Source organism: Rousettus aegyptiacus, unplaced genomic scaffold (genome assembly GCF_014176215.1).
Source record: "Rousettus aegyptiacus isolate mRouAeg1 unplaced genomic scaffold, mRouAeg1.p scaffold_m13_p_6, whole genome shotgun sequence".
NCBI classification, from domain to species: Eukaryota; Metazoa; Chordata; class Mammalia; order Chiroptera; family Pteropodidae; genus Rousettus; species Rousettus aegyptiacus.
Window position 1 is genome coordinate 63,053,189 of NW_023416309.1, and position 22,407 is coordinate 63,075,595.

At 48.5% G+C, this 22,407-nt stretch overlaps 2 protein-coding genes across 6 annotated transcripts in view; one reads left to right on the forward strand and one right to left on the reverse strand.

The window, feature by feature from the left end:
• The first annotated feature begins 280 nt into the window (after positions 1 to 280).
• The window catches only part of RASSF4 (Ras association domain family member 4), a 38,974-nt gene continuing 16,847 nt past the window's right edge, over positions 281 to 22,407 (forward strand). For all 4 annotated transcript variants that reach the window (XM_016137614.2, XM_016137616.2, XM_016137615.2 and 1 more), the window contains exons 1-3: positions 281 to 395; positions 11,500 to 11,593; positions 13,432 to 13,507. In XM_016137614.2, coding sequence (XP_015993100.2) covers positions 11,532 to 11,593; positions 13,432 to 13,507 — 138 coding nt within the window. In that variant the 5' untranslated portion in view covers positions 281 to 395; positions 11,500 to 11,531. The remainder of the gene's footprint in view (positions 396 to 11,499; positions 11,594 to 13,431; positions 13,508 to 22,407) is intronic.
• DEPP1 (DEPP1 autophagy regulator) lies at positions 14,839 to 20,548 on the reverse strand. 2 transcript variants are annotated; one of them, XM_016137620.2, is made up of 2 exons: positions 20,368 to 20,548; positions 14,839 to 19,757 (listed from the first exon to the last, which is right to left on the reverse strand). In XM_016137620.2, exon 2 carries the CDS (start codon positions 19,753 to 19,755, stop codon positions 19,132 to 19,134), a length of 624 nt encoding a protein of 207 aa, XP_015993106.1. In that variant the 5' UTR covers positions 19,756 to 19,757; positions 20,368 to 20,548; the 3' UTR covers positions 14,839 to 19,131. The 2 variants fall into 2 exon arrangements, with proteins under 2 accessions (XP_015993106.1, XP_015993104.1); XM_016137618.2 differs by having other exon boundaries at positions 14,839 to 19,782.

Below are 22,407 nucleotides of genomic sequence, written 5' to 3' on the forward strand. Positions count from 1 at the left end.
GGTTCCCGTACCCTCCCAGCCAAGTCGAGGCTGCTTCCTCCGCTAGTCTCCGGGCGTTCTGGTGGTGGTGGTGGTGGTGGGAGGAGGACATACCGCGGGCCCGACTCCCCGAACCTTCCGCGCAGGCCCTTGGGTACCACCTGGAGCCGACCCTGCCCTGTGCGGCCGGGACAAGGTGGTACCATTGGCTAGCGCGGGGAGAGAGGCGGGGAGGTGCGGGGCGGAGAGAGAAAGATGGGCGTCGTGATTGGCCGAAGAGGAGCGAGGGGCGGGGCGGGGAGATCTCGACGTGCCGGACACAGGAGGCGGTGGGCACCGGGTATCATAGACGCAACTGCGGGTGCCAGCGAGGCACAGCACTAACAGCGGCCTCTGGACTGTGCGATGAGTGGACGGTGAGTGATAGATGGGCAGGAGAGTTCGGGGGAGTCCAGGGAGCACGGACACCTCCGCCCCTGAGCCCGCCCCTGCCACAGGTTCTGGAGCCTGGGCATAGGGTTCTCTTGGCTGCAGTGCGCAAGGTCCCTCTCGCTGCCAGCCTGGCGCATCCCGAGCCTCAGGCCCAATGCTGAGTTGGGAGTGAGCACTGCGCCACGCACTTCCTCCAAGGGGAGGGCACCTTAGGGGCTAAAACCTGAGCACGATAGGTGACACAGCTACAGGCTGTACCTTTGCCCACATTGTCTCTCAGCCAGTTTCCTAGAAGCGTTTATCTGGGAATTGGGAAGAGAGGCTTGAAGCGCCTCTGGCACAACTCTCAGATTTCATAGATGGAAAACCAACGCCAAGGTGATAGCAGAGGGAGGAATTTGCCTCACAATCGCCGTTTTTAGAGAATTTGCCTTGTTCTCAAACTTGTGTTAAGGGCTTTTTATCACGATATGCTCTCTACTTCTTATAGTCCCAATAGTTTCATTATCCCTATTTTCAGATGAGAAAATTAAGGCTTAAAGAATTATGGAAGTGTCCAGTTTGCCCAGATGAGTCAATGGTGGAGTCAGGATTTGAATCCAGGGTTTTTTGTGCTAAGCTTCATTCATTTCATCCACTGAGAGCTCACCCTGATTTCTCCCATGCTCCTGACTCAGTCCTGCACTTTAGACTCAGACACCTCAGTGTTTTTATTAACCTGACACAGCCCTGTGGGAGGGAGGGCCTCCTCTCACACCAAGATGAGAGCCAGGCCAGTGCCAGTGCTGTCTCAAAATCCTGTAAAGAAAGCTTTAGTAACCCCACTTAACAAACGGGTTAAATAAGGTCACAGCCAATAAAGGATGGAAGTCTGTAATTTGAAGCAAAGCAGGCCAAAGCTGTGCATTTGCACTTGCAGAAGAGACCCTCACTGGCTACTCTGTAGTTCAACTGCCCACAACACAATCGAGACTTGTTGCCAGAAGCCATGATTTAAAAATAAAATAAAATTCTGTAAGTGAATTGGTAGAACTAACCGGTACATACAGATCTGCCTGCCTCCTGGTCCCCTGTGTAATTCCTGAGCTACTTACTGCCACCAGGATGGGAGGTGCTAGGGAGAGGGAGGGAGGAAGGAGAAGGTCGGGAGAAAGAGAAAGGAGGAGAAAATAGTGAGAAGATGGAACATGTTAAACTTAAGTCAAAAAATTGCTGACTGTAAGTGGTAATGGGGTGTGTTTCGGCACTTTCTCAGTGTTTGTTAAGTCTATTTTCTTTAGTTCTTGTCATAATTCTCTGTGTGTAGTGCCGGTAGTTCAGTACTTGACAGTGAAAGTGAGGTTGAAGCCACAGATGACAGCATCAGTGTAAAAGTCACTAAATTTGGGGTTGTATTTTCACCATGAAACTCCAGTGGGTAACCTGGAGGTCATGAACAGAGTGAAGGTCCAGGGTCCTCCTGGGTAAGGTCAGCTAGACAGTGAGTCATAACATTGAACATAGACAGAACTCAGGCATGTCACACTTTGGATCCTGTAAATGCAGTTTCAAAGAAGAGACTCTGGCTAGGGTGTCTACCAGAAAGCTCTCTAGACCAGGCATCTGGGTACTTGAGGCCTAGTTTTAACAGTCAGTTCAGACATATGTACTTGCTCAGAGTTGCCCCTGGTGGGAGGACTGTCATCCACTTTAAGTTCCACATTCGCATCCCGTTGCCCCGCTGTCTCTCCAGAGCCCCTGACTCCTATTATGACCTATAGCTGGAGTTTCTGTTTATTTTGTGTTCGCCCCATGTAAGGCACTCCTTACATGGCTTGTCATTCATCTTTACAGCTGTTAGTGATTCAACTAATGAGGAACCTGAGGTTCAGGGAGGGAAAGGGACTTGCCTAAGGTCACACAGCTAAAGAATCACAGCAGAGCTTTAAACCCAGGCTGAGTGGTTATTCTGTCACAGAATACATTGAAGAAAATACTTTGAAATTATTTTAAAGTACGTTAAAATAAAATAGGAAGTAGCTGCAGTTTTTTCCCAAAGCTTCTGCAGTTTTTTTCACTCTTGTTAAAGGGGAACTTGCTGTTTGCTCAGTTTCATCTTCTGGCTGGCTGACCTCCTTTCCCAGGATGCGCTGCTCAGGGAGAGATTTAGAATCCCCCCCCCCCCTTCTCTTTGCTTGACCTTGAGAGGTGGGGCGGAGGATGTCATACAGCCCCATAACTGCAGAACTCAAAAGAGCCCTGAAGGCACTCTAGACCAACTGACAGTACAATCCAGGCTAGACCAGGGTGAGAGTGATGGCACAATGTGCTAAAGTCACACACTAAGTTGCTACTCCAACAAAACTCACACCCAGACTTCTCTCCACAGTGCCTCTTGTCTCCTGTCTTTTGCTGTGACACATTTCAGCAGGAGTTCTTAACCTGGGATCTGGGGAGCCAGGGGTACATGATAACCCTGATAACCCTGCTGTTGTATGTAAATTCGGTGTGTGCGTACATACACACACACATACACACACACACACACACACACACATACATTTTTCTGGGGAGAGTGTATTAAGCTTTCAAGAGACTCCAAAGGGCTCCATGACCCAGAAGATTTGAAGGCACACCATGTCTCACAGGAAACCGCCTCCAGCTGCACATGGCACAGAGGACTGGTGCAGTACAGGTGGAGGCAGCTGTAGAGAACACCCAGTGTAGCCTGTTGCAGCTGGCCCCAAGCACTCAGAGGGGCTACACCACTGGCCCCCAGCCTCAGTGGTCATTCTGAGCACCTGTTTGGCCCAAAAAGCTTAGCTGAGAGGATTCCTATTTCCATAGACCCCTTCTTCCATAGAAGAAGTGAACCTAGTTTGGTGAGGAGGGTCCCACAGCGCCAGGGAGTGTACATGTGAGGGAGAGCCGGAGGATTGGAAACACCTTTCTTGCCCCAGGCTAATGTGCCCTGACTGAAAGCAAGGACAGATAGCAGAATGCAGCTGTAGAGGTCTGGGTGAGAACTGCTTCTGGGCTGGGGCTGTCAGGAAGCTGGGAGGAAGGGCCTCCTGCCTGGGCACAGAGGGCCCTCAGAGGAAGGGCAGCAGTGTCTGGGAGGCCCGGGTGCCAGAATGGGCTCAGGAAGAACTGTCAGTGGGATCCCAGGACTGCAGGTGTGAAGGAGACATAGTAAAGGCAAGCTGCGGTCATGGGGTCAGCCCAGGGAAAGGAAAAGAATGGAGGTAGCCAATGACTCTATGGAGCACAGTGTCATCCCAAGGCTTCCTAGCCATCAGTACTGGGGCAGGGAGGTGTGTGGCTGAGCCAGAGAGATGTGATGGTGGCATTGGGAGGAGGGGGGAGGACAGCAGTTTGGAAGGGGGCAGGATCTGCAGCTGCCTTTGTCATGCACATCCCAACAGTTGGCTCTCTCAGCAAAAACTGTGTTGCTGAGGAACGGCCTGTGTCTAGCCAGACCCCCTCTTGGAGGCAGCTGGTACCAGTACTGCAGCTTCTTTCCTAGCCAAGGTCTTGCCATTTGCTGGTTAACGGGTGCCAGGGAGGGCCTCTTTAAAGGTGCCTTGTTTTCTGTACCTTCCTGCTGGCCCTGGCTGGCATTTGAAAGCTGTAGCCTCTGGTTGTGGAGCAGGGAAGTCAGGCTTCCCAGGAATGCTTGGCGGTGTCACCAGCACCTGCCCTCTCCCTTGGAACCTCCTACTTCCTTTTAACGGGAACAGACTGGGCGGGAACAGACTGGGCGGAGAGGCTCCCAGCTGTGCCCCACATGCTCTCTCCGCCTTTTGCTTCTCCTGTCACTTTCTTTATATATTAGATTTTAATCATGCCTAAATAAGAAAATGAGAACCATAATTTTATAAAATGTTAGAACAGAGGTTACCAAGCCCTCAGATGTCCCAGAAATTCTCATAGTATTTTATTTTGAATACTGACATATTTTCCATTTTGCCAAGTAAGGACAATAATGACCATCCTTTTTTTGCCATTATTTATGAAAGAGAGAGCATTGGAAGACTAAAAAGCAGGCGGCGCACAGCCTTGAAATAAAAGGCTTTCAAATGCACTCAATTTAGCTTCAAGAAAATTCCATTTCATTAGCCTTCTTTTTCTCCTGCCTTTGGCCAGTAGGAGTTGCGCTGTACTGGTAACCTGAAAAACTACAGAGCTACCTTCTTCTATGATAACCGGCTTCATGACCACAAAAGAGGAAAGCTGAGTCACAGGCTAACACTTGTAAAGCCTCCATTGTCCAAACCAAAAGCCAGGGACAATAACGAGGGCAGGCTACAGTGCAGGCTGTCTTCAGGCGCCCCTCCCCAGGGCTGGCAGAGCAGCCCCTGAAGTGGAAAGTGAAAACAATTCACTGCTCATGCACTAGGGACAGGTTACCAGGGCTGGCATGCCACCCTGGGGCTCCTCCTCTGGGGCATAAGGAGCCCTGGCTACACCTGAGCCCTCTGGTTGAGAACAGAGCTTCCTCTGAGAAGCAAGCCTGGAGGCCTGAGCTATGTGCCCTGGGGCTGGGGGTGGGGAGCAGGCCAGGACAAAGGCTGGACTCCCAGGGATGCAGGGCTTGGCCTGCCTAGCTACCTGTCTCTTTGTGGTTTTTAGAGTGTGCCTGGGTGGCAGGCCATCCCCCGCCCATCTTTTCCCCAACTCCTGCTTCAACCAAGGCAGCCCCACTTTAATTCGTTTGTGTATTTGTTGTGGCGTGTTTAAATCTGAGACCCACGGAGCCAATTGAGATTAATTATGAGCCTTTATTAGCCGGCCAGCGACTGACTCTCCCCACTAGAGAATCAGCCCCGAGCTTCCAGAGGAGGTAGCTCATAAAACCTAAAACTGCATCAAACAAGCAAGCAAGTTTACAGAAGCAGAAGTTAGCTATTAGCATATCTTTGCACAGAATATCTCCTAGAACTACACCGTGGTTAAACATTAAGCAAGCAGAAGTTGGATATTTGAAAATTTTCCCCCCTTAGCATATTGACCTTCTGCCTAGTGTTTTAATTAAAGATAAGATTGTGCTTTTTATTGAAGATTTAAAAACACTCCATTAGTTTACCTAATGTGCAAGAAGAGTGAATGTTTAAAGGGCAGTTTCGGGAACATACTCCAAATGAAGAGAAATTTCCATTCACTTTCTTGCTGGGGTTTTCACATTCATATTCTCATTCATTCATTCTCTCTCTCTCTCTCTCTCTCTCTCTCTCTCTCTCTGTCTCTGTCTCTCTGTCTCTGTCTCTCTGTCTCTGTCTGTCTGTCTGTCTCTCTCTCTCTCTCTCTCTCTCTCTTTCAAATTATCTCTAGGACATCCCTTAAGTACATGTGTAGCTTAACTCAGAATTAAATAGGACACTGGGATTATCAGAATGAATGAAAATCCTCTCAACCTACAGTCTGATAAAAGAGACACAAATGCAGTGTTCAAATTTGGAGTGGAATTCTGTGAGTGACCCCAGAGATCAGGGCTAGAGCTCAAGGAGATGGCAGTGTTGCTTACTTGGGGTGGAAGGATGGAACATGTAGGGGCCAGAAAGACCACGTGATGTGCTTAGGCCCACATAGATGATGAGTGCCCGAGGACCCAGAAAAATATGTGTTCCTCTCAAAGGAGAGGCTGTTCTTCTTGTGGGTCCAAGATTCCCACCCTATAAGGCTGGAGTCCCAGCCAGGCAAGTTGGAAGAATCTGCCTTTGCTGAGGTTGGCCCTTTATTACCTCCCCTCAGCCTTCCTCACCTGAGATGGCATGCCCCATTCTTTGTCCCTCCAAGCTAAGCTGTTTTCCCTTTGACCCACATTTCCCTTTCTTCACTCATTTGCCATCTGCAATCCAGGACCTGCTTCTCTTTCCTCCTGATTCCCTCCTCTGTGCAACCTCCCAGCTGATGCCACCCAGCTGCAGCTGGAGACACTCAGCATCTTGTTTATGGTCTTTGAATTATCAAGCTCTCGAGCAAAACACTCCTGAAGGCCAGTGTGGTGAAGATCTCATGTGTTGCTCAGCACAGTACTTTGCAAATAGTATTTGAAGCTCTAGACAAAGCTCTGGTTGGGGCTCCCCACTACCCACCTCACTGTCAACCAAACTTGCCCCCATCAAAAGCCAATATTCCCATTGTGTAGATGGGAAAATTAAAGTGCAGAGAGGAAAAAGCATACAACTGAAGCCACGCAAGTCTTTAGCAGCTCCCAGCCCATTGCTCTTTAGGAAGCATCTTCTATTAATAACTAATCACTCTTTGACTTATAGAGAAGTCCACTTATAAGTGTTCCTGCTACATAGAATAAAATGGGCATATTCCCCACATGCTATAGGAGAATGAAAATATTGTAAGCTGAGTCATATTATAAGTCAGAAGTCACAAACTAGAGCCCCACTAAGGGCATCTGTCTTACAACTGTGCTTCATCTGGCTATATTTTATTTCTCTCTCTCTCTCTCTCTCTCTCTCTCTCTCTCTCTCTCTCTCTCTCTCTATATATATATATATATATATATATATATATATATATATATAATTGGAATTATTGGAATTATTTACTGTATTATCCACTGGAATTATTTACTACAGTAGTCAGGATAGTCTAAGTTATGTAATACTAACAAATCCCTAAAAACACCAGGGGCTTATCACAGCAAAGGTTGGTTTCTCCTTCCCAGTCCATATTCACTGTGGGTTGGCAGAGGTTTGTAATTCACAAAGGCATTCAGGGTCCCAGACTGACCATTAGGAATCTACACCAATTGGGACATGCGACTTTCAAGGTCACCATGGAAGGGGACAGGAAAGCTACAAGGTTGTAGTGGCTTAAATGAGCTGGCCTATTTGCAGTTAGTCACATGGCAAAGGGCTGGAGACTGAGCCATCAGTGGTTATTCCAGGGACAGTAAGTGTCTCTGCCACAATCACTCAACTTTAAACAGTGAAATATGGCCCATAAAAATCCAGATTTCTGACTTCTCATGAAAGACCAGAAGAGCTGCCTTTCTAGAGAAGGAATGTGTCCCCCAGTTCCCCCATGGACTCCACTGACCAGTGTCTCTCAGTCCTTGGTCCCTGGAGACTTTTATTTCAGTTATATATGTACAACTCTGAGGAAGTTGACTTTCAGGGACCTGTGAGGTTTCTTGTCTTCATCCACCAATTTAACAGCCATTTATGGGCTTCCTGCAATGTGCCAGGCTTGTATTTGGTGCTGGAAGCAAGCGGTAAGGCGGTAAACCAACATCTCTGGTCTCTACCACACCACACGCCTCTTTTCCTGTGGGAGTCAAAACAAGACCCTGCAGGGTCCGGCAGAGTGGGAAGCAGGTAGCAGGAGCAGGACAGGAGAGGAGCTGCTCCTGATACTGGAGGAGGGGGCTCCTCTGGCAAGAGGCTTCTCTGGCAAGGGCCTCCTGGAGGAGCTAACATTGGGAAATGGACAGGGAGGAGGCTGTGTTATGAGCAGAAAACAGCATAGTAAAAGCCCAGAAGGAGGAAAAGGCACAAAGTCCATTAGGGGACCTGTGAGCAGATCAGGAAGGCTGGAGCTCAGCAGGAAATGGGGAGGAGCGAGAGAGAAGCTGGGTACAGAGGAAGGCAAGAGAAAAGCAACCTCCTGCACTGGGTAAATGCAGCCCTTTCTATAATAAGGTTGCTAAAGCAAGACATCCTTGAGCCGTGGGCCCACAGAAACAGTGTTGAATGAGAACTCCAGACACACAACCTTAAAGTTCCTGAAACTAGCTGCTGTTTGGGGAGTGTTTGAGGAACTACCCTGAGGCAAAGCCTGGCAGACCACTTTTTCCACAGGAGAGCAGAGTTGCTGAGGAACTGAAACCCTATTTTGAAATAGGCAGTAGGAGTTCCCTACACCAGGCCCCATTGTTCCCTACCTTGTGCCCCATGGAGGTAGGTCCTTCTACTGGCTACAGCTAGGGGCTTGTCCTGCAGAGGAGCCTGACGTCTACCCAGGCCACGATTTGCCTCACTCAAGACCAAGGCGAAGAGGAGGTATTTATAAGATGATTCTGAGGTCAGGAAGCCCACCTGTCTCAAATAATTCCACTTCTCCATACCAACTATGTTTTCCGTGCCTCTGGAATCAAGCACTCATGCCAATACAGAGGCAGGCTCGTCTTGTCTGTGCACAGTGTCAAGCAAGCAAGGAGAGAGTGGTCAGAGTCAGTGCTCAAGGAGACAGAGCACTCTGCAGTGACAGACTCCACTCCAAGAATATGAATAAGGCAGCAGTTGGGCCCACAGTAACATTTTTACACACACACAGGTCAGGAAGATGTGACTGAGCCAGGTTTATGTAAACAGATGTTGGCATTTTGTGAAGGGACTTACCTTTGTGGTGTGAAAGGTAGGCTGTGTACTCTGTCTGTGCCACCTCCCAGTGTAACTTAACCCCTAACATTCCTGGCTGCAACTTGGGAGAAGGGAGATGGAGGCAGGGTCAAGATTGGAGAGTGTGTGTGAAGCTGTGGCTCCCTGCTCACACACAAAGAGCCTTTATAAGAGAGAGTGTTCAGCCAGACTGATGTGAAGAGAGTTCAAGAGGGAATCTGTGCAGAAGATACCAACAAGATAGAGCAAGTGCTAGTGGATTTACCCTCCGTGAAAGAAACCTTGGAGCGTTTGAGAAGCTCTACAAACCTTTCAGGTTGTGAATGGGAAGTTTCCTGTGTGAATCCACTAACAATTTTGTAGGGCAGAGATTACCTCCATTGTACAGATGAGAAAAAGAAGGCTCAGGGGTGTCAAGCAAACTCAAAAAGAGTCTGGAAGCTTTGGTAAAAAGAAAAGAAAAAGAGAAAGGAAGGGAAGGGAAGGGGAGGGAAGGGGAGAGAAGAGAAGGGAGAAGGAAGGAAGGAAGGAAGGAAGGAAGGAAGGAAGGAAGGAAGGAAGGAAGGAAGGAAGGAAGGAAAGAGAGAAAGAAAGAAAGAAGAAAGAGAAGAAAGAAAGAAAGAAAGAAAGAAAGAAGAAAGAAAGGTCCTTCATTCCTATCGTACTTCCCGCCTAATCCCTCCCTACCTCTAAAGATCCTCCTCCTAAACTAACTCCATCACAGCACGCACCCTCAGCCCGCTCCTACCCATCCCCCTCCACTCCCTCACTCCCTCGACCCGCCCTCCTCCCTCCCGACGCTCACGAAATCAATGCCTAAGGAATCCCCTCTGGCAGGAATAACTATTTATTCATGTCTTGCATTTTGCAAGCTGGAAACATAGCTAGGCAAAAACCCAGAAGTGTTCCAAAGAAGAAAGGTTAAAAGTTCTTACAGCAAAAAGTACATTCTTAAAAATTATCAGTCCTGTGTTCTTAGCCCTAGGGTTGCTCCAGAACAGTTATCAGTGAGGTGACAGACAACCAAGATGATGGGCACCAGGAGGTCTGATCACATCCATAACGGGTGTCCACCTGAATTAGTCCTTCAGGGAGTAATTAGAGGGTTACCTGGAGGTCCAGATGTATATCCAGGCATTGATGCAGGACTGGAAAGTTCAAAAATGTTTGTTTCCAAGCTGTTTAGAACAAGAATGTTTCAACCTTGTTCATGCCTCAACCTTCATAATGTTGATAATTTTAGCAAAGTAACTCCATTTCACATATTCCCTATCCTTTTTGGGGAGGGAGTTAAGTTACTATCCAAGATCAATATAGAGAAGGGTTTAAGAACAAAATCTGGAGTCTAAACAATGGCCTTGCCACTTATTCACTGGGAATCTTGGACAAAGTGCTTCTGTCCCTGTTTTCTTACCAATAAAAGGGGGAAAGGATGGTACTTACTTCATAATATTGTTGTAAGGAGTTAGATGAAATACAGTAAGTCCTCACTTAACACCATCAGTAGGTTCTGTGACTTTAAGTTAAACGATATATAATAAAACCGGTTTTACAATAGGCTAATCAATATAGACAAGAGTAAAGTTCCTATAAGCATCTCATCAATAGTATAACAAAACAACATTGAACAAAATAATGTTATTCAAAGACCTGCTGTAATTCATAGAAAATGCTCAACACAGTTTCCAGCACATAGTAAACAGATGCCAATTAGCCCATCGCTAGGAGAGCTGGCCCAGGTGTGCTGACTCCAGTAACAGCAATGGGGTTCAGTCGGAGTAGAGGAGATAGGCCCAGGCTGCTTGGGAGGTTTGGAGGAGTAATCGAGATAGAAACCATTATTCAGGGTGTCCCAGCTGTCAGCGCCAAGCTTGTTAAGAAGTGAAGGTTTTGATGCTGAGACGCCTACTTTAAAGAACAAGGAGCCAACATGAAAATGAAATGGCATTGGGGGACCGCGTGGGCTAATATATGCCAGGGAACAATAGTGGCATTCTGCCACACATGCGTGATGCAACGAGCTGAATCATTCTTACTTAAGCTAGGCATAGGCACATTGCTACATTAATGTAACAGACTAAATCTGGGGTCCTATCCCTAGCTATGAGCCTGGATCACAGCCAGACCTGGAACCAGCCAGGAGAGGGAAGAAAACGTAGCCTGAAACATTTAGGACAGCGGCCCCCAATCTTTTTGCTATCAGGTACCAATGCTCCTTTGAGAATTTAATGCCGGATGATCTGAGATGGAGCTGAGGCAGTCATGCTAGCTCTGGGGAGCAGTTGCAAATACCAATGAAGCTTCATTACCCCACCCCCTGCACACCTCCTGCTATGCAGCCGGGTTCCTAACAGGCCACGGGCCAGGCCAGGCCGTGGCCCAGGAGTTGGGGACCCCTGATTTAGGAGACTGATCCTGATTCCTAGGAGTTATGAAGAGGTTCTGAGAGGGAGCTGATCAGGCTAACAGCTGCCTCAGCAGTTCTGACTTTGCTCCACCAGGTGGCACTTGACTGACACATGTGGATGAGGGGCCCCATTAAGTCCTCTGGGCCTAACCCTTCAGCTGTGGCTTGCCCTGTGCCAAAGAGTAAGCGTGGGTGGGAGACTGGAGAGTGAAGGATTGGGAGGGAGTGGGAGGTGGGAGGTGAGGCCAGGCTACTGGCCTCCATACCAGGGCTCTGGATGCTGTACTAGCTGGTGCTCCTCCTACTCACCTATCTGTGTGCCCTTCCTGGTCTTTCTGGCAGGTAACTTCAGAGTCTGCAAACAGGAAGAGAAGATGAAGGAAGATTGTCCACTCAGTTCTCACGTGGCCGTCAGTGACAGCAAGTCCATTCTAAAGTAAGCTTTTGTGTACAGAGACAGGTTCATGCCCACATCTCCTTGTGGCCACACACCCTCCCTCCATGGGCAGCGTTTGAATAAAGGGATTCTGGTTATTTTTCATAGATATGACGTATGCCTGTCCCTGGGACAGTGATAGAGATGCTTTTATTTTATTTTATTTTATTTTTGCCTGTGTTATTGGAGATTGAGGATCTCTTCAGGGTATGGGTTTGACCTCTGCTCTTCCCGCTTACAAAAACATGGAAAGCATAACGATGCCCTCTGCAACTCTGCAGAGATAATATTTAATTTATTTAAAAACTAGAGTAGTACCAACACTTATTGTGTTAAACAGTTAAGAGAAAAAACCCTCAAAACATATTTTAAGTTTTTACTGAAAAAGTGTGTTTTCTTGACATGATTTTTAACTTTGCTTATTTTTATTTTGTTTACTCTGTATGTTTAGAATACTTTTTCAAATTTATTTATGAAGAACAGAAAAGTATAGTTGCCATTTTATCTCACTTTTTGAGTCTTGAGTCTAAATATTTTCTAAATTTGGGAAACTCCTATCTGCCATCCTGCAAACAAGCCAGCCTCCTTGAAATGGACTAGCTTCTTTGCTGAGGACATGCCCCCTGGGGTCCTCCTATTAGAGACTGGGAGAAAACAGACAGCATTCCATTGTGTCATTTCACAATACTACCCTGATCATCATTTTTCTTGTTTAAATTTATAATGAGAACAACATTAAATCTCACTTTGGGAAAAGTAATCACCATAACATGAATAATTTCGTGTATATATCCTATTAAATTTGTTTCAGCATGTACACCCTCATAAGCACAGTGAACATGCAACATCGAGTCCTGCTTTGTTAATACCATGAAGTTGTAAATCACTTCCCCTGTCAGTCACCATCATTTCACATCACACATGGGTGTCACATTGGAGCATCAGAGCAGGTTTTGCTCATCTACAGTAAGAAGGTGGCAAACACTTCTTACAAACTAAAATAATGAGCAAGATCTCATTAACATTTTTATATAGATTACATGTTGGCATGATAATATTTTAAATATATGGAGTTCAATAAAATGTGTTATTAAAATTAATTTCACCTGTTTTCATTTTCCCTTGTATTGTGGCTACTAAAAGATTTAGCATTACATGTATAGCTTGCATTTCATGTCTGTTGGACAGTGCTGCCTTGAAGAGCCCAGCTTAAGTACAGGGAACTGTCCTTGTGCTCTTTGCCACACACCCACCAACACACAAGTGTGGCCTTCCCTTTGTTCTGGGGAGAAACCGTCTGGGCAGAGTGGCCTTCCTAGGTCCTTAAAGATCTCACTCTCACTGCTGTCACCTTCATCCCTTGACCATATAAGGCAGGTGCCACTCATGGTGCCCTCACGGCAGCCACACCAGGCCCTTGTAGGAAGTAACATGGGGAAAAACAGGAGTTTTTAAAATGCCAATAATCCAAGCCCCTGGGGATTTATTTAAGGAAGTGACTTATATGCAAAGTACATGGAGGCTATCAGGAACTCTTGTCTGCAATAGTGAAAGTGTGCAGACACCCTGGATGTACTATAATGTGGCCCATCTGTGATTTTCACTTCCATCTCAGCCCTAACTCTCTGCCTTCCATGAGGGCTGATATGTGAAATCCTTAAGACCAAAGGGCATGTGTCCAAGGGTAATCTGGTCTTTTAACTGATTATATGTGGCCAGTAAGACATGTACTATTACTCCCATTCTACAAGTGAAGAAACTTGAAGCCAGTGAAAACAAATGCCTTGTCCAAGGCCCAGACACACTCCAAGAGTATGTATGCATCTCCCCATTCTTAGGTCGGAGCTGTTAAGCCTTCTGAAAACCTACAACTGCTACCATGAGGGCAGAAGCTTTCAGCTGAGACACCGAGAGGTAAGGCCTGTTTCTCTTCTTTATTCATAGTCACCATTTGTCCTGGTTTGCAGAAGACTGTTCTGGTTTATACCTGTTATTCCAGGTAATTATTAAGACCATCCCTTTCACTCTCAGAAGTGTCCCCATTTGGATAGTGAATTATAAGGTCACCCATCCTCTGAGTTGGGAACAAGGGGACCAGTAACCAGGATCTCTCCTTTGAGGTCCCTGCAAGAGGTAGAGAGGGCCAGAACATCCCTATGAGAGTTCAGAGCAAGTGGAAATCACCTGTGGGCCTTCTCTTTCCAGCTGGGACTTTAGGTGCATTGCCAGAACATTGGTGTTTGAAATCTTTGAGACCACCCATCCCAGAGCACAGATAAAGAACTTAGCACAGGGCTCTGGCTTGCCCAAATTCACGTAGCAATCAAGGAAAGTCTCTATCAATCAGAATAAACATCAGAGGAAAGCCTTTAAATGGAGGAGAGCGTCCCAAAAGATGCTCAGGTGTCCCGGCAGAGTCACATATGAGAGGCAGGGGTCATATGTGGAGGAGAAGACAAAAGAGAGCATGGGTCCCATCTGCAGGCTGCCACTGCCCATCAAATCAATTTCATCACTGCTGTGCAGGAATGTGGGCTGGTATAGTCTGACCCTTTCCAATATTTCAAAAGAAACTAGATATCTGGAATTTCTTGTGGAATTTCCCAAACCTCAAAACCCCATGTGAGCTAAACAAAACATGTCTATAGGCCAAAAACATTCTGTGGCATTGGCTGGACTCCAGAGAATGGCCAGCAGGACCCAGGCTTGGGGAGCTGCTCACTGGGGAGATCAAGTAGAGGCCTGGTCTTGCCACTATCCAGAACCTTTATACCTCTCACATGGGAACCCAGGTCAGGGCATTGGGCCCCCATATTGGTCTAACTCAATTTATTTGTAAAGCCTACTAAGGAATCTTATTGTAGTAAGGTTTTATTTGTGAGGGAGGGGGGGGAAGTCCAAGGTTAAGGTCAGGATGGCTCCTAGACTTTCTCTGGCCTGTCAGTGTCTGATGAGAGCCAGTGGCTTCTGAGTTCCCCTTCAGTTGTTAAATATAAGAATTGACCCTTGTCAACCCACAGACCCTTCATCCAAGTAGAAACCACTCTGCTCTGCTCACTAATCCTCTCTTCCTTTAGTTATTCAAATAGGCACACATCCTGCAGTTCCCAGAACAGAGGATGAGCCCCAATGTCTGGGAAGCTCTGGGAAGCTGGCAGGGGGGGTGTCACCTGTCAGTGACACGTGCCAGTGGCATGAAGGAGAGCCAACCAGAACCCACCTGCCAGACCACACTAATCAGCTACCTAGGATACCCACTCAGCCAGGCCAAGTGTTCAGGAGCCTAGACAGGAGAGAAGCTGCTGGCTCCTGGTCCACACAGTGCTAAGGCTTCCTGTGATGACAGGGCACAAATCTCATGCTCTACCTCTACCTGCCCACCCTGCACAGGGCCTGCAGCCACTCCTTTGTGCTGCCACATGCTTCTTAGCTCTGTCCTTCCCTCTGCAGAGAGGCAGCCCCATTTGACAGGGTCAGTCAGACTGTACCAGCCTACATTCCTAGCTTGTTACTACTGCGGAAGGGCCCTGATCCTACTGTCCTGTTATCTCTGGTTTTACTGTCTCTTTTCTTACTTTAGTGTAAGCCCCCAGAGCTGGGCCCAAGTGCCCACCTGGGTCCACATCCCCTGGGCCAGGCACAGTGTGGTCGTGGGCACAGAAGCTGGATAACTAGGCAGCAAGCCTGGAGGAGTTGGGCTGAATCCTGAGCTCCAGTGTTCTGGGCAGTTTTGATCTGTGCTGCTAAGTGAGGAGTTGGGGCCCACTTCAGTTCTTTGCTGAAAGCATGGGCTGGGGTCATCTGGCTGGGCCCTGCTCTTCATCCCTGGGCCATTCAGGGATTGATCTAAGACCATGGTAGCTCTTAACATGCAGTCCCCAGACCCACAGTTTCAGCGTCACCTGAGAACTGGTTAGAACTACGATTCTATCACCCTCCTCCCCCCAATCCTGCTGGATCAGAAACTCTCCATAGTCCCATCTGTTAACAGGCCTCCAGGGGATCCTGAGGAAGGCCAGGAAGAACTGCTGGTCTAAGAGCACTTGGAGTTCCCTCTGACAATCCCCTCTGTAAGAGCAGCTGTGTGGGCTAGGAAGTCCCAAAACTCTGCCGTGTTTGTATGTGATGGGACAGTCCACACGGAGAAGTGAGGAATTCCACAATGGGAAGAGGTATTCCTGACAGATCGCAGTAGTAGGAGGTAACATCCCACAGGCAGGGATTTTTATGTACCTAACACTAAAAAAAGCTGTGAGGCTCTGATGTGATCTCTCTGGAGCCAGAAAACTCCTTTCAAGAACCTTCTGCAGTCTTAATAGCCAAAGGGTGCCAGCCTGAGGGAGTGTATCTTTTCGGAAATGACAGCCACCATAAAGTTGGGCTACAGCTGTGGGAAGTGTGGAGTTCTGACACTGAAATGTATGACTGGTTCCTGGGACACCAAGTTTTTCCCATAACCCACCCACAACCCAACATCCAGGCCTCTGCAGTTTCTCAGAATGCAGACCTGGGGCCTCCTGGGCTTTGAGGAACTCACCGTTCCAAGCATTTCCTACAGTGCCACCTCAGGCCATCCCCTCTTTGGGCACTGCAGTCCGTGAAGGCACGGCAGACAGATATCAAGCACTTTGCCTCCATTTTATTTTTGTAATACAAAAACTTTGCAACATAGGAGCCATCATCTCCCCCCAAAAAAGAGACTGAGGCTCTCAGAGTTTAAGCCTTCAAGCAAGGTGACACTGCAGTAAGTGAAAAATGCTGGTGTAGCTTCAAGGCCTGAGCACAATGTTTATAATACATCAACACTATCACCAGCATTAAGCAAGGACACCTAAGCTAAGGTGCCCTCAGGCTGCCGAGGGTCTCAGCACCAAGTGTGCCCTCACAGAGCCATGTGAGGCCCTTGAAGAGAACCGCACCCCCAGTTGTCCCTGGGCCTTCACTGGAGCAACTGCAACCTGGCTGCTACAATTTAGGGGCAACTTCTTCCCTACTGTCTCATCCAGGGTCCATAGAACTTGGAGAAATGAAGTGTGTCAAGGGGCAGAAGCCTCTCCTGGGGTATTTTTCCCTGTGAACTTACCTCCAGCTTCCAAAGGGCTAGGTGCAGGGATCCCTGCCCAGAAGACCAAGGCACTAGCTTCTTCTATTGTGAATTTTGCCTTTGGGATAACTTTGCGTATATTACAATGAAAAACTGAGCAACTAGGAGCAATCTGTACCTTTTAAAGACAGCAGAGCGTCTTAACCAGGCTGGCAGGTATCTCAAGAGAAAAAAATGGACCACCTGAAATACCAGTGGGTAAATACATTGCTAATTACTAATTGCGTGAGCAGGAGGCAGGGATAGTGTTGTGTTCTGGTGTGTACATACTTGGCCCTCTAAGGCAGGCCTGCTGCCCAGCCTTGCGCTCATCTCTCAGTGGACTCAAAGCGCCCCCTGGTGGCCTGAGCGACACTGTACCAAGTCCCCATCCTCAGCCCCAGGACCATGCTCATCCTAAGGTGATGATGTCCAGTTGACAGACCACTGGCCCCTGGGTGAGTGCTGAAGTAGTGGACATGTTTCCTGGGACCCCTAAGTCGTCTCGGCTTGCCTCCCACCCGCCATCCCCCGGGCGGGTGGGACATTGTGTCTTTTTCTACTCTAGTGGTGTGTGGGAGGAGAGAGAGACTGCTCTGTATATTCTCTCTCCCTTGGAACAGAAGCCCCTTCCACCAGCCCCTCCTTGAATTTTTTGGAACCTTATGAAGGTTCCATTAACTTCTTTCACATTGAGAGGTGTTAGCAGAGGAGCCCAGAGCCCTCACCCCTGTCTAACCTCCCCAAATACAGCAGTGTGATTCCTGAGCTTGCAAGGAATTGGCCAAGTGACCCTAGTTCCCTCCACCTGACCCAGTTTCAAGCTGCCTCACAGAAAGGGCTGCATTGAGGCTGGGCCCTGGGAACCTGCCCATCGGTCATCGGCCAGGCACCCGACTAAGGTAGGTAGGTCAGCCCAACCCTACCTTCTCCTAAGAACATTCTGTCTGAAGGCTGCACATTTTTAAATTTTTTTTTAAATTTTAATTATTATTATTATTATTATTATTATTGTTTTTTGCTGGAGAAGGTTAGGAACCTGCAGCTTGGAGCTGGTTAGAGACACAGCAGGTTGTGACAGATGCAAACATTGTATGAAGTACTTATAACTCCATCTTCAAGTTCTTTAGTCCAATTTTCCCAACTCCTATAAGATATGTAGAATAGACATCCGTGTCCCTGTTTTAAAGATAAAGAAACTGTGTAAATTTCTGAAACTTTTTCTTTTGAATTTATGGTTTACATTCTGCCTCCCCACAAAACACGTATAAAAGAAGACAGATAACATTTTTAAAATCCAAGGAAATTTAAAAATAGCTGAGAGGGAAAGGAGGAGGGAAGGGCAGGGCGGGTTAAGTTAGGTCGATAGCCCACAGAGCAAGGTGATGGAGGAAGCCGAAGCTGGTGTGAGCTTGGCTGAGGCTCCAGCTCTATCCTCCTCCTCTCCTCTCTGTCCCCTCCACCCTGACCAGGGTCATCCAGCTCTGGCCCAGCCCCAAGAAACAGGGTGACAATCTCAGGCCTGATTCTTTTGAGTTCTCTGATGTTTCACTTGTATCTTGAAGGAAGGAAATCCTTCCTCTACCCTAATCCTCACCCTCACCTTACCAGTCTCTGGGGCACTTAGAACTGGCCCAGGCTGGCCTGGGCCATAGGATATTTGGCTCCTGGACTTGTCTGAGAACAGAGTGACTGGACAACATTCTGTACTTCATTCCACAGCGGAGGTCCCCTGGGTGGAGGCAGGTAGGGGTGGGGATGGGCAGAGATAGGGCTACCTGGGCCAATCATTTGGCACCCTGCAGACTGAGCTGGTACAGGTTCTGTCTTGACCCTTAGCTTGGGAAAAGCTCTCCTGATGACACAAGACTTTTTAGCTGGAGCCATTGAGGTACTCCCTGGTACCATAGTGACAGGTCCCCCTGAAACAGAGTAAGGGCATTTGCTGAGACCTCATGTTTTCTCCTGGGCATCACGGAACATAGGTTCTGAAAGTAGGGGTCCAGGGGCTTAGAAACACCCTGGGTCTTGCTCTGAAACCTCTCAGAGTCTGAGACCTTGTTTCTCCCCTTCCTGCAATCTCGTTTCCCCACATAGACAACAGCTACAGGTGCCCCATGATGTGTGTCGACTTTATCGCATTTACTTGTCATAACAGCTTAGGAGGCAGGTCCCATCAGTTATCCCCATTTTACCCATGAAAAAACTGAGAGAGAATAATTTGCCTTAGGTGGTCAACCAGCAAGAAGCAATGCAAATGGGATCAGTAATATACCATGTGAGATAAGCTGTTCTCACTATTCAGAGGTCTCACTATGAATTTTCAAAGCAGGCCTCCCATTCAAAAAGGCGTTTTCCTCCCAGAAACCTGCCTGCAGCAGTGCCCACCTCAGGGGAGGGAGAGTGGAGACATGAAGCAGACCAGCTTGCTCCAGAAGCTTTTATTAGGGAGGGGTCAGAGTTCATGGATCACTGGGAGGTGCAGATGGAGAGTCCTGAGGACACTGCTAGGGCAGCAGCTTGTGGGGAAGGCTGCAGCCTGGTCGTGTTGCCCGGAAGCCCAGGAGCCCAGGTGCCAGTCCCTTGATGGTCTCTCCAGAGAGTGCCCCTGTACCCTGGCATCACATAGCCTCGTTCTGTGGACCCCCTGGGCCTTCCTGCTGTCCATCTGTCTATGTAGACCCCAAGGGTCAGCAGAAGAGCCAGTCCTCGACGTGTCCCTCCAACTGGGCTTTTTTTCCTGGGACTTCCCAAAGAGCCAGTCCAGAGGGTCAGCAGTGCCAGCCTCAGGCAGTGTGGGATGTTGGGTGCTGGAGTGGGTAGTGATATCATATGGGGACCTGGTGGGAGAGCTCTCCTCAGAGGCCCAGGCTGGCCAGTGGGGTCTTCTCAGTCGGTCCTTGGCTGCAGGCTTGTCCAGTACTGAGGTGGGCTGCACCAGCTGACAGATGGACCTCACATAGTCATCCAGGCTGGGGGATGTTGGGGGTTCCTGCCTAAAACCCCCAAGCAGCATCTCCTCCTGGCTCTCCCGGATTGTGGGCAGGTGGGCCACAGAAATCAGAAGCTGGGACCTCATGGCTGCTGGCAAAAGGGAAGCAGCAACCTGTTGGTTGACAGAGAACTGGGAGTGAGGAGCTGCTGTGCCACCCCTCCTATGCTCCTCTTCCCCAGCCGAGGCTGCCCATGTGAATCGTGCCCCTGAAAATGGTTTGAAGTCTGCGGATCCAAGACCAGGCTCAAACAACTGGGCCCCTCCTTCCCGCTAACATTAAAAGCCCACGTACTTAAGACTGTGTCATTACTATTGTTTAAAAACCTGTACAAATAAGAGAACCCAGTCTAATGGACTGGAGTCAGAGGAAACCTGGATTTAAAGCCAGGCTCTGCCACTTCCTGACCTGGGGACCTTTGGCAAGGTCACCTCTCAAAGTCTCCACTTACACCTCTATAAAACAGGATTGTAGATACCCGCCTCACAGGGGTGTTGTGAGAAACACATATAATGACACCTCATGTAAAATCCTTTTATAATATAAAGCCCTCTGCAGCTACTATCACTGCTATTAACTGTACCCCCAGCCTCTAACCCACAGTGAGGCTGTGCAAGTCCTAGGCTGAGAACTGTCTTTGAAGGTAGACAAAGCCTTTTTGTTTTGTCCCAGGCCAGAGGGCAGTTGCTCTCTCTTACCTGTAGCTGAGGGAGTCTAGTAGTAGCTGGGATGCTGGATGAGCAAGGACAGTCTGCAGGAAACCCCCAGGAAGCTTGAGGCAGAAGGATGGGGGTCCAGCAGTCAGAGCCTGAGTGTCTCGTATCAGATTGCTGGGAGGATGGTGAGGACGTTGTGCCACTGTCCAGGGCAGAATCCTCCCCAAGCTGTCTGGCAAACCTTGAGGCCCAGTAGCTGCTTTTATACTTTTCCACCAGCAATCAATTACTGTCAGGAAGGCCTAAAATAGCTGCTCAGGAAGGCTCTCAGAGGAAAACAGCTTGGAGGGCGGGGCCGGCCCAACTGCCAGCCTGAAGCAAGTGTTTGTGCCTGTGGGAGGCACTGGAAATGTTTACTCTGCAGGGTGGGTAGGGGTGAGCACAACTCCTGGTCACCTCAGGCCCAGGCCACTGGGAGAGATAGGAGTCTCCACAGGGCTCCCAGAGGGAGCCCTAGGGTCTGCCACCGTCACCTAGAAGTGTTCCTCACCAGCACTCTGCAATCCAAGCAAGGAACTCGGCCTAGTGCTAGTTCTGGCAGGGCACTGGGCAGACAACTGGGAGGAGGCCTGGCCAGACACGGCAATGCAGGGCTCAGCCTGGAGAAGGCTGAGACCAAGCTCCTTGGGCCTGCTCCAAGGTGAGACATGCCCACTTTGGTGTGAGACCAATGGCAGAGTGCAGGATCCTGGTTTTACTACTTCCCAGATGTGATGCTTTCAAATGAGAACTTGCTTATTTCCTTGTTCCCAGGTATCTATCTAGTTCAAGCTTCTGTGCACAGTAACTGCCCAAGGTACAGGGAGCATAGCAGTGAGCAAAGTAACTGCATCCTAGAGCTTTCCTTCTAGTAAGAGAGACAATCAGGTGACCAGTGGATAGGTGCTGTCATTTCGCATACTGATAATAGGTGCAAAGAAAAGTACAGCCGCTGCTGTGGCAGGGTGGTCTAAGAGAGAATACTTCCCATGTGGGAAGAAATCATTGGACCTTGGTGTGAACACTAGGTTTCCTTTTGAGGCGATGGAGGGACACTGCAGGGTTTGAGGAAGGAAGCAACTGTTTTGGCTTCTGTTTTGAAGGATTGATTTAGCCGCTATGCATGGGCTAAAGGAGCAACTAACAAGGAGACCAGGAAGTACCTGGGCAGTGTTAAAAGCCACATGCTTTAGGGGTGAGCATGCCAGCACAGGAGGCAGCTGAGGACCAGGTGGGTGACTTTTGGTAAAGAGCTGAACCATGTACTTCTCAGGCTTCAGATCTGCTTCTCAGCCATGGGCCCATGGTGGGGTACAGAAAAGTCACTGAGACAGCAGCTTAAACCTGAGGTCTGATTGTTGAACAGACCCCAGACTCCCAAGGCAAGCAGGAGGGGCTGGCAATCCCAAGATCTTGCACTCTGGATGGAGTATTCCTGATGGGCAAAGGCATGGAAAGGTGCCGAGAGGTGGGATGTGAGGTTATCAAGATTTCAGTTAGATATGGCAATTCCCACCTTGAAGCTCTTCTGTCTGGTTGCTCATGTAGGCCCTTGTTTCTCAGGCTCTCTTCTAATTCATTAGCAATTAGTAAATTAGCCAATAGGCTGAACTACGGAGGTAAGTATTGACTGGGACACAGAATTAAAAGGCCCAGAATGACTTCTTAGTCTGTAGAAATTTGAGACTCTGGGACCTGAGTTCTGGTCCCTCCATAGGCAATGTACTTGCCACCCATATGTTGTGGGCTGTCCAACAGCTAGGAGGTCCATCTGCTCCGGCCTTGGGGTTCTGATTTGTCTAGAGACAGTTGCAAGCTGACAGGGCCACCCCTCCATTCTCATGGGGCCAGCTAAAGGGCGATGGAATAGTGAGAAGGGTCTAGTTGAGGGCATAAATGCTGCCTGCACATGGACACCAGACCTGAGTCACCAGTCCCCAACACAGCTAATCTCTGACCTCAGAAGCAGCAGCTTTGCCTCAGCCCTTTGCTCCCAGTCCCAGAGAAATTCTTCCTGCCTCCTCCTCCTCCACTGCAAAGTTC

Coding starts and splice junctions, on each gene's coding strand:
- DEPP1 (XM_016137620.2), bottom strand. CDS start 19,755: ATGAGGTCCCAGCTTCTGATTTCTGTGGCCCACCTGCCCACAATCCGG.